Source organism: Lucilia sericata, unplaced genomic scaffold (assembly GCF_015586225.1).
Source record: "Lucilia sericata isolate MDLA Ls3-8-SP2 unplaced genomic scaffold, ASM1558622v1 Contig003053F_arrow, whole genome shotgun sequence".
Taxonomy (NCBI): Eukaryota; Metazoa; Arthropoda; class Insecta; order Diptera; family Calliphoridae; genus Lucilia; species Lucilia sericata.
Window position 1 is genome coordinate 1 of NW_023996667.1, and position 10355 is coordinate 10355.

Sequence of the window (10355 nt, forward strand, 5' to 3'; positions counted from 1 at the left end):
TAACAGACTCTAGATTACTTTAACTACATATTGTTTCGAATTCATCAGATGTCTGCTCATGTGATGATTCTATGTCATCTTCTTCCAATACCAACTCAATAGCATCCTGTTCAAATTTTTCACTATTATCTTCCGAAGCTACAGTTTTCGAACGTTTAACTTGTTGTGTACTCTCTTCATCAACATTAAATATTTCATATGATTTATCATCAACTTGTACAATATATTTTTTGTGTGATCTTTTACGTTTGTTATCATTTTGATGTTTAGTTTGAATATGTGTCTTTAAAAGATTATAGGTATAGAATGCTGCACTACAGCCATCTTCATTTAAGTAATTGGAACATATGTATCTAAATAAAGAAAGAAATAAAGAATCATGTAACTAATATTAATTTGTTTTTAAACTTACTCTTTCTTATTTTGATGCCTTTTCGTATGTATGGTTAAGAGTTGTTTTCTGCCAAATGTTTTACTACAAATTGTACATTTAAATTTTTGTTGATTATTATGTTTATCCATATGAACTTCCAAAGATTTTTCATAGTTCGTCATGAAATCACAAATTTCACATTTATAGGGAAATTCGGAATGCACCTGTGTAAAAAGGTAAGTTAAAATTTCTTTACTTTTTATCAATTTTTTTTATCAAACTTACTTTCTTTTCATGCGCTTCTTTTTCACTTTTATGAAAATAGCCCTTTTCACAATATTGACAGAAATAACGTTTCATATTAAGATGCACCAAATTACGATGTGATTCCAAATTTCGTCGATTTTTGAAATTTTTAAAACAAACTTCACATTTTATGGCTGTATGGAATTTATCTATATGTTCTTGCAGCAGTTTTTGAGTCTTATAGGTACGTTTGCAGTGAGAACAAGATATATCTTGCTGTAATTAGGAAAAACAATTGAATAAGTTTTTTATGAAATCGAACTCACTCAAACGATGGAAGTATAGATAAATAGATAGATAGATAGATAGATAGATAGATAGATAGATAGATAGATAGATAGATAGATAGATAGATAGATAGATAGATAGATAGATAGATAGAGATAGATAGATAGATAGATAGATAGATAGATAGATAGATAGATAGATAGATAGAAGATAGATAGATAGATGGACAGATAGATAGATAGATAGATAGATAGATAGATAGATAGATAGATAGATAGATAGATAGATAGATAGATAGATAGATAGATAGATAGATAGATAGATAGATAGATAGATAGATAGATAGATAGATAGATAGATAGATAGGTAGATAGATAGATAGATAGATAGATAGATAGATAGATAGATAGATAGATAGATAGATAGATAGATAGATAGATAGATAGATAAATAGATAGATAGATAGATAGATAGATAGATAGATAGATCGATAGATAGATAGATAGATGGATAGATAAATAGATAGATAGATAGATAGTAGATAGATAGATAGATAGATAGATAGATAGATAGATAGATAGATAGATAGATAGATAGATAGATAGATAGATAGATAGATAGATAGATAGATAGATAGATAGATAGATAGATAGATAGATAGATAGATAGATAGATAGATAGATAGATAGATAGATAGATAGATAGATAGAACATATAGATAGATAGAAATATAGATAGATAGAATAGATAGATAGATAAGATAGATAGATAGATAGATAGATAGATAGATAGATAGATAGATAGATAGATAGATAGATAGATAGATAGATAGGTAGATAGATAGATAGATAGATAGATAGATAGATAGATAGATAGATAGATAGATAGATAGATAGATAGATAGATAGATAGATAGAAAGATAGATAGATAAATAGATTGATAGATTGATAGATTGATAGATAGATAGATAGATAGATAGATAGATAGATAGATAGATAGATAGATAGATAGATAGATAGATAGATAGATAGATAGATAGATAGATATATAGATATATAGATATATAGATATATAGATAGATAGATAGATAGATAGATAGATAGATAGATAGATAGATAGATAGATAGATAGATAGATAGATAGATGGATAGATAGCTAGATCTTATGGGTTTCAAATTAAAAAAAACTTACAATTATTATGACTTCTAGCTACATGAACAGCCAAAGACATTTTCGAAGTACACAATTGTTGACAGAATTGACACTTAAACTCCGCAGGTTTATCGTCTTTAGCTTCCTTACTTTTATGCGGACGTTTTTTGTGATAATACAGGGAAGTCCAAATGGGATAAAATTCTTGGCAATCCTATAACAATAACATTAGTAACATTATATATGCTACAAAATCTAAAATTTTTACTTACACCTATATTGCATACAAAATAACGCGTTATAGGAAAAGCTTCCTGCCATTTTTCAAAATCTTTATGATTAATAGCATGATTACGCATATGACGTAGTGAGTTAAAAGCTCGACGACAAATGCCACAATAATACAAAGTATCTCTATGGTTTTTACTCAAACGATGTTCCTTCAGCTGTTTAATGGTATGAAATCAATGGAACAATTCTCACAAGTATAACCCAAAGCCAATAGTTTTTCTTCCAGTGGCGAAGAATAACAAGGGGATTCGGCATCTGCTTCAATGTGTTCCTTATATAATAAAACGTTTAGTAATAATTGAGCTTATTATAGTAATATTAATTACCTTAATTAAATCACAATCATTGGTTATAAAACCACACGTTGAACAGATATAAGTTTCTATTTGTACATCAGCAGCATGTGACTCTTAACATGATTACGATACGAGGCCTGATTAACAACTCTTTTTCACAAAAATCACACTGTATAGCAGAGGATTTGTTATTGTGATAAATATCCTACAAAAAAAAATTGAATAAATTATTAGTTTTTAGTTTTCAACTAAAAAAAGTGGAGATAACTTACTACATGCTGATTTAAACCCGCTTTATTGGTATACTTTTTTGGACAATAGCTGCAGGCATATTGATATTTAGATTCCTCATGCAATTCCATATGGCTGTCAAAGACCTCTTTTTCTTTAAAGAATCTATCACATCTGTTAACAGCAAAAAATTAAATATAATTATAAAATATTATATAGAATAATTAAAAAAACCTACTCTATACAAGCCATAGCCGTCGCTGGATTATGTTTATATTGAGTATGTTCAAAGAAATCATTGGAGTTATTAAATAAAGCACCACACATTAGGCAAACCTTTGGTCGATGATTCGTCAAATGGAATTGCATATGAAAAACAAATCTATAAATTCGATTTATTAGTAATAACGATATATATTTTCTTATGACTTAAAGTATGTCCTTACCTTTTCAAGGACTGAAAATCCAAATTACATGATTGACAATGATTGGGAGCTCCAGTTTTTTTCTTGATATTACGGCAACAGGAGTGTTTATTCAATTCAATAAAGTTCGAAAATGTTTTCTGACAATCTGGACATTTGCTATATATAATGGTGCTACAAATAAAGAAAAAACTTTATAAAACAAATATAACTTAATATATAACTTAATACCACCTACCTTTCCAATTGTCATAGTGATGTAAAACCAAATGCCTGGCTAAGGTCTGCAAATTATTTATATCTTCTCCACAATCCTTAAAAACACAACGATACTGTTGTTCTTCCTCGAAATCTGTTACGCAGTTGTGTTTAATAATTCTGGTAAGTTATGTATTTGTCATGGCACAACTGTTGTTATAAGGAAATATATTGATTCAGTTCCATATGTGTTGTATAATAATAATGTTTTACTTACTTCACATTCCACATCCCAATCCAATTGTAAATCTTGAAATTTTGTTACTAACACTTTATCCAAATAATCGTTTAGATCAACAGTATCGTACTCTTGAGAACAAAAAATATCTGAAGACAAATTTATAAATTTTAAACGATATGATATGACCTTACCAATGACTTTTATTTTACCTTCAACTAAATACTCCTCTTCCAAGGAATAGGTATCCTCCTGAGGATCATCCTCATCATTTTCTATAGCTTTTTCCGCATCAATGGTATCTTTATTAATGTTAACTCTGTCAGAAATATTTGAATTTAATGATTCAGTATCTAAATCCACAGTACTTTCATTTTCTGTTTGCAAAGACTTTAATTCCTTATTAATAATTTCCAAATCTTCCAATACCGTTTCATTACTTTCACCTTCTTTTTCATTATCACTTGGTACATCTTCTTCATAGTAAACAAGTTCAAGTTCTTCGTCGTCTACAGCATCCTTAGTTGATGTTTCATTTTCGTCCGTAGCTGTATTTGTTGTACTAAATTCCAATATAGATTTATTAACTTCATTATCTTCCTGTTGAGGTTCTTCTATAAACTCATTTTCATCATCATATGTGAAATGATTCTCTGAATTTTGTTCATCTTCCTCAATTTCCTCATCATTTTCATGCTCACCCGTTAGCTCAAATTCTTCGGAAGATATGTGAGTACCAATTAGAATGTTAGAATTATTTTGATGTTCCTCTTCATCTTCCACAAACACAATATCTTCAGAACATTCTTCTTCACCTGCATTTGGCACATCTACTGTAGTACTAGCTATTATGTTATTAAAGGATTGTTCATCATTCTCAATTTCCAAATTATTTATTAAATTTTCAGTACTATTAACAGCTTCTTCAGCATAGTAAGCAGTTTTATCTTCTTTAAAGAGTTCTTCGTTGTTATCTTTCTCTTCTGTCACATTTTTCTTGCACACTTGCCCTGTCTTTATCCTCCTGTTCAATAATTTTTATATTTCTATACTCGCTGCTTAAACTCTCGGGCAAAATGACTTGCTGTTCAACATCTTGTTGTACAAGATCGTTAGTACATTTCAGATATTCTGGATTCAATTTCTCAAATTCATCCGCTGAAGCTACTTTACTATTTTCCTTCTCTTCAGCTTCCGGCTGAATATTTACCCCAAGAGATTCTTCCTCCTTGCTCTGTTCTTGTTTGGTGTGTTCTTCCAAGTCATATAATTCGATTAAATTATTAACACAATCGTCACACAAACATTGTTTATCTTCATTTTCAACCTTAATATGAAAAAACTTTTCCACTAAAGTGGGCAATTGCAATTCAACTCCCACTTCATCAAAGATCTCATGAAATTCCTTTGCAGCATCTCTCTCGGATGTTGTTTTACAATATAAACAGACACTGATGGTTGTGGAAACATTAACCGCCATTCTAAGAACTGTTCTTTTATTTAAGTTGAAGAATTTATAGTTTAGTTAATTGATTTATAATTAATTTTGTTAAAATAAAACAATATTTGATATTTTTCCATCAATTTTTTTATTTTTTCACAATAAAACAAACAAATTTTGTTTGCTTGTCAACAAGCCATGTGTCAACTGAGTGCTGTGAAATGTTTTTGTTGTCATTAAGCAATATGGCAGCACTTTTAGTTGGTAGAGGAAATAATGCTGCCACATTAAATTTATGTTTATATTGAAAACTCACGTTCAATTAAAATTTAAATTAATGAATTGTTAATAATTTACAAAGTATATTTATTTAAAAAGTAAAAATTATAAATATTAATTATTATTTTAGTGTAAATTAAAAGAAAAAGTCTAATGTGTGGCATTTAAACTTTAATAACTGCAAATCTATATAAACATCATTTTGCGAATAATTTTGTGATAAATTTTAAATAAAATTTAATTTTTAACTTAACTATTTATGCGTTTTAACAAAGCAAAGTAGCTATATGAAGAATTTACAATCTGAAATTAAAAAAAAAAATGGGATTGTTTAATTTTTGTATAAAATATATTGGGTAAGGGTATTCCTGAAACACGTATGGAATCGATTAAATGAACGATTAGTTTTTAAATTTAATAACTTTCTGTATATTTGAAAAGAAGGAACACAATACTTACCGAAGTAAAAGCTGCCAAATTAAAAGTGTACGTGGGATTTACCGATCTAATAACTATGGGTAAATCAAATCGCGTCATCATTAGTAAAGTCAACTTGCGATTAAGTTTATTCCATTCCACCCATTTTGAACAATATAAAAAATAAGAAATCTCTTGACTTTTAAAGGTAACCTCACTGGAAAAATAGCAAAGTATATAGATTTGTGATAACATGCACAATTGATAAATTAAAAACTTGATGAAATTGGCATAATCACCGGGATCGGATAGCTAGAAGTACATATTTATATTTATATATAAATAAAACTATATTTATTCAACTTACAAAAGACATAGCATAAAAATTAGCCACCAATACTAAAACCGAACAAGCTATTTGTATGGAAATTGGTAAACTGACCAGATTTTCCACAACACCCGTGATTCTTACAATTTCTTCATAATACTTAATGCAATCTTTCAATTTCATAGTAATTTTATTATTATCTACTATTTTGTTATCATCCTCTGAGCCCAAATTCTCCAAACGATCACATAAAATATCCAATTGCCCCTTGATGTGTATAAGAAATGAAGCCGATATCGAATCAAAAGCGATATTCATATAACAGCATATAGAAACGGCTATATATTGATATAAATACATCATTAGATATCGGAACTTTGTATCTACATTTATGGGATTGTATAGCGACAAAGGAAGTTCGGTATTATCCACAAAATATTGCGTTACCAGCACCACCTGTAGGGCACACAATGAAATACTGCAGTAACTATTCCTTACAGCACGACTTAGTTGCTGTGATTCTTTAAACATTTTAACTTCCCGTTTATTTAGGGGACGAAACATAGGTCTATGTATTGTTTCCACTAGTTCGTAGTATAGATGATTTTTCCATTTAATAGTCGAAAATTTCGACAGCACTGCCAAAGAGGTGGCAAATATGAAAAATACTTTAATAACTTCATTCAAATCGGTTATATTCGTTATAAATTGTATAAAACAACTGGCATCGAAGGAGAGTACCCAGAAAAATAGTATATAATAGAAATAAATGTTATGCAGTAATCGAAATCGTGGTGTCACGGTATCGGGTAATTTCCAAAGTGCCAGTAGACGAAATATCCATGATTGATATTTGTAAAAGTTTCCAACGCTTTATGATGATCACGAGTATTCATGTTGAAGAGAGTTTTTAATTTAAAATACTTTTAAAAGAAAATTTAAATGTTTGCGCCTTTTATAAGAAAAGTGTAGGATATTTTTGGGAAGACCAGAGATTTGATGATGAACGAAATCTTTACAATACTATCGAGATTCCAATCTATATCGCATGCCACATTTTGTATCCTAAACACACTGCCAGGGTTTAGTAATGTTATATATTATTATACATTACTATATTATTTTAGATCCGAAGGAACAATTACATTTTTTTCTTGTCATGGTCACCTGATTTTAAATTAACTTAACATTCAAATTAAACTTAATTGCCCAATTACCAAATAAGTTATTAAATTATGAAAATGTTTGAAAACTATTTTATTGGTTAATAACTTTCTATTTCAGCAAAATTTCATAATATTATCATTATTAAAGTATTCTACTACAAATTACATAAAGTATTTTCCAAACATCAAATCTTTTAACCATTAACACGCTTTAGTAAAGCAAAATAGCTATAAGACGAATTAACTATCTGAAAAAGTAAGATAAATATCGAAAACTTTCATTTCTATAAGATCAAATATGAAAAAAACTCACCGAAGTAAATGCCGCCAAATTGAATGAATAAGAACGATTAATACTTTTAATACGTATTGGCTCCTCAAAACGTATCATTAGAAGTAAGACCATTTTACGATTTATCTTATTCCAATTATACCAATCTGACATGTAGAGATTGAAAGATAATTCAGAACTTTTTAGAGAAACCTCATTAGAAAAATAGCACATCATAAAGATTTGTGTCAGCATGCAACACTGATAGAGAGCGATTTTTATAAAAATTGGTAGTTCTTCGGGATCTGAAAGCTGAAATCGGAAAAAAGCTACTTTTTTATCTGAATTCCGTTCTAGTTCATTTCTAGTTTATTTCACTTACCAACGACATAGCATAAAAATTTGCAATCAAAACAAATACAGAACAACCAATTTGTAAAGAAATCGGTTATACTGACCAAATCTTCAATATCATTCATTAACATTATTATACGATTATAATAACGAGCACAATCTTTTAATTGCTGCATTATAAATTGCTGTGAAAATTTGGAATTATGACCAATATTCTCCAAACGATGACCCAACATATCTAATTGACATTTAATGTGTATAAAGAGCGAAGTCGACAACGAGTCAAAAGCCACATTAACCAGACACAATACGCTCAGAAATATACATTCAAAGACATACAATGAATTATATTTCCAATTCGTATCCAATTCAAAGGGAATGTAAATATGAACCGGTAATTCTTTGGTAGCACTTAAAAATTGTGTCATAAGTAGGCCACTTAAAGCTGAAACTGAAAGACATGTATAAAATTTGCGTACTTTTGTACTCAGCTCTATAGATTTAAGTACTATTTTTTTCTCATAATTATTGGCCGGTTTGAAAATGTATATCGATCATTAGTTGAAAAAGTTGTTCGAATAATTGATTCTTGGTTTTGATCTTATCGTATTTGCCATATACAGCAATTGCTGTGCCGAATACAAAAAATACCATAATAGCTTCATCTATATTGTCCAAGTTGGTAACAACTTGCATAAACATGGCCCAATCGAATAGTAACATACCAAATGTTAAGACATACCAATATATTTTATAAATCGTTTTCAAACTTTTTAAAGTGTTTGGCGTTAGATCCCAGAGTCCAAACATTTCAGTAGTGAGCGCTGTTTGTTGTAAATATTCTCGACTATATCCCGATATTCGTTCATAGTTTTAAGTGATTTAGAGGTTTGACAATCTGTAAATATAATTTTTTTGTTCAGTTACTTATTTATATACTTTTGTTTTGTTATTGTAATGGCAAATCAATGAATTTTATCTTAATTAGAAAATAATTAGATTACCTTTTAATTAAATTATAATTAACTGTATAATGTCATGTTCTAATGCATTTACCCTATAGTATTAATTTTACTATTATTCTATACTGCCCACGGAAGGAAAGGAGAGGGAGCAGGAGCGGGGAGAACGGGCAAAGAGGGGAGAAAGAAAGCGAGCGAGCGAGCGAGCGAGCGACGAGCGAGCGAGCGAGCGAGCGAGCGAGCGAGCGAGCGAGCGAGCGAGCGAGCGAGGCGAGCGAGCGAGCGAGCGAGCGAGGAGCGAGCGAGCGAGCGAGCGAGAGAGCGAGCGAGCGAGCGAGCGAAGCGAGAGAGCGAGCGAGCGAGGAGCGAGCGAGCGAGCGAGCGAGCGAGCGAGCGAGGAGCGAGCGAGCGATCGAGCGAGCGAGCGAGCGAGCGAGCGAGGAGGAGAGCGAGCGAGGACGAGCGAGCGAGCGAGCGAGCGAGCGAGCGAGCGAGCGAGCGAGCGAGCGAGCGAGCGAGCGAGCGAGCGAGCGAGCGAGCGAGCGAGCGAGCGAGCGAGCGAGCGAGCGAGCGAGCGAGCGAGCGAGCGAGCGAGCGAGCGAGCGAGCGAGCGAGCGAGCGAGCGAGCGAGCGAGGAGCGAGCGAGCGAGCGAGCGAGCGAGCGAGCGAGCGAGCGAGCGAGCGAGCGAGCGAGCGAGCGAGCGAGCGAGCGAGCGAGCGAGCGAGCGAGCGAGCGAGCGAGCGAGCGAGCGAGCGAGCGAGCGAGCGAGGAGCGAGCGAGCGAGCGAGCGAGCGAGCGAGCGAGCGAGCGAGCGAGGAGCGAGCGAGCGAGCGAGCGAGCGAGCGAGCGAGCGAGCGAGCGAGCGAGCGAGCGAGCGAGCGAGCGAGCGAGCGAGCGAGCGAGCGAGCGAGAGAGCGAGCGAGCGAGCGAGCGAGCGAGCGAGCGAGCGAGCGAGCGAGCGAGCGAGCGAGCGAGCGAGCGAGCGAGCGAGCGAGCGAGCGAGCGAGCGAGCGAGCGAGCGAGCGAGCGAGCGAGCGAGCGAGCGAGCGAGCGAGCGAGCGAGCGAGCGAGCGAGCGAGCGAGCGAGCGAGCGAGCGAGCGAGCCAGCGAGCGAGCGAGCGAGCGAGCGAGCGAGCGAGAGAGCAGGAGCGAGCGAGAGCGAGCGAGCGAGCGAGCGAGCGAGCGAGCGAGAGAGCGAGCGAGCGAGCGAGCGAGCGAGCAGCAAGCGAGCGAGCGAGCGAGCGACCGAGCGAGCGAAGAGAGAGAGAGAGAGAGAGAGAGAGAGAGAGAGAGAGAGAGAGAGAAGAGAGGAGGAGAGAGGAGGAGAGAGAGATAAGAGAGAGAGAGCGAGCGAGCGAGAGCGATCTATCTACGATCATCTATATCTATCAATCAAT

General features: G+C 33.9%; 1 protein-coding gene and 2 pseudogenes across 1 annotated transcript; all 3 read right to left on the reverse strand.

The window, feature by feature from the left end:
• Positions 1 to 11: 11 nt before the first annotated feature.
• On the reverse strand, positions 12 to 5377 carry LOC119614557 (zinc finger protein 420-like). Its single transcript, XM_037970675.1, is given in 17 exon segments — positions 12 to 353; positions 413 to 597; positions 659 to 891; positions 2100 to 2274; positions 2333 to 2514; positions 2517 to 2622; positions 2678 to 2749; positions 2752 to 2798; positions 2801 to 2852; positions 2920 to 3052; positions 3117 to 3260; positions 3325 to 3477; positions 3538 to 3681; positions 3683 to 3711; positions 3779 to 3888; positions 3952 to 4732; positions 4734 to 5377. Coding segments are annotated over 17 exon segments (3366 nt in total). The 5' UTR covers positions 5220 to 5377; the 3' UTR covers positions 12 to 19.
• Positions 5378 to 5708: 331 nt separating this feature from the next.
• LOC119614556 lies at positions 5709 to 7100 on the reverse strand (annotated as a pseudogene).
• A 464-nt stretch (positions 7101 to 7564) lies between these two features.
• Positions 7565 to 8805, reverse strand: LOC119614558 (annotated as a pseudogene).
• Between the last annotated feature and the right edge of the window lie 1550 nt (positions 8806 to 10355).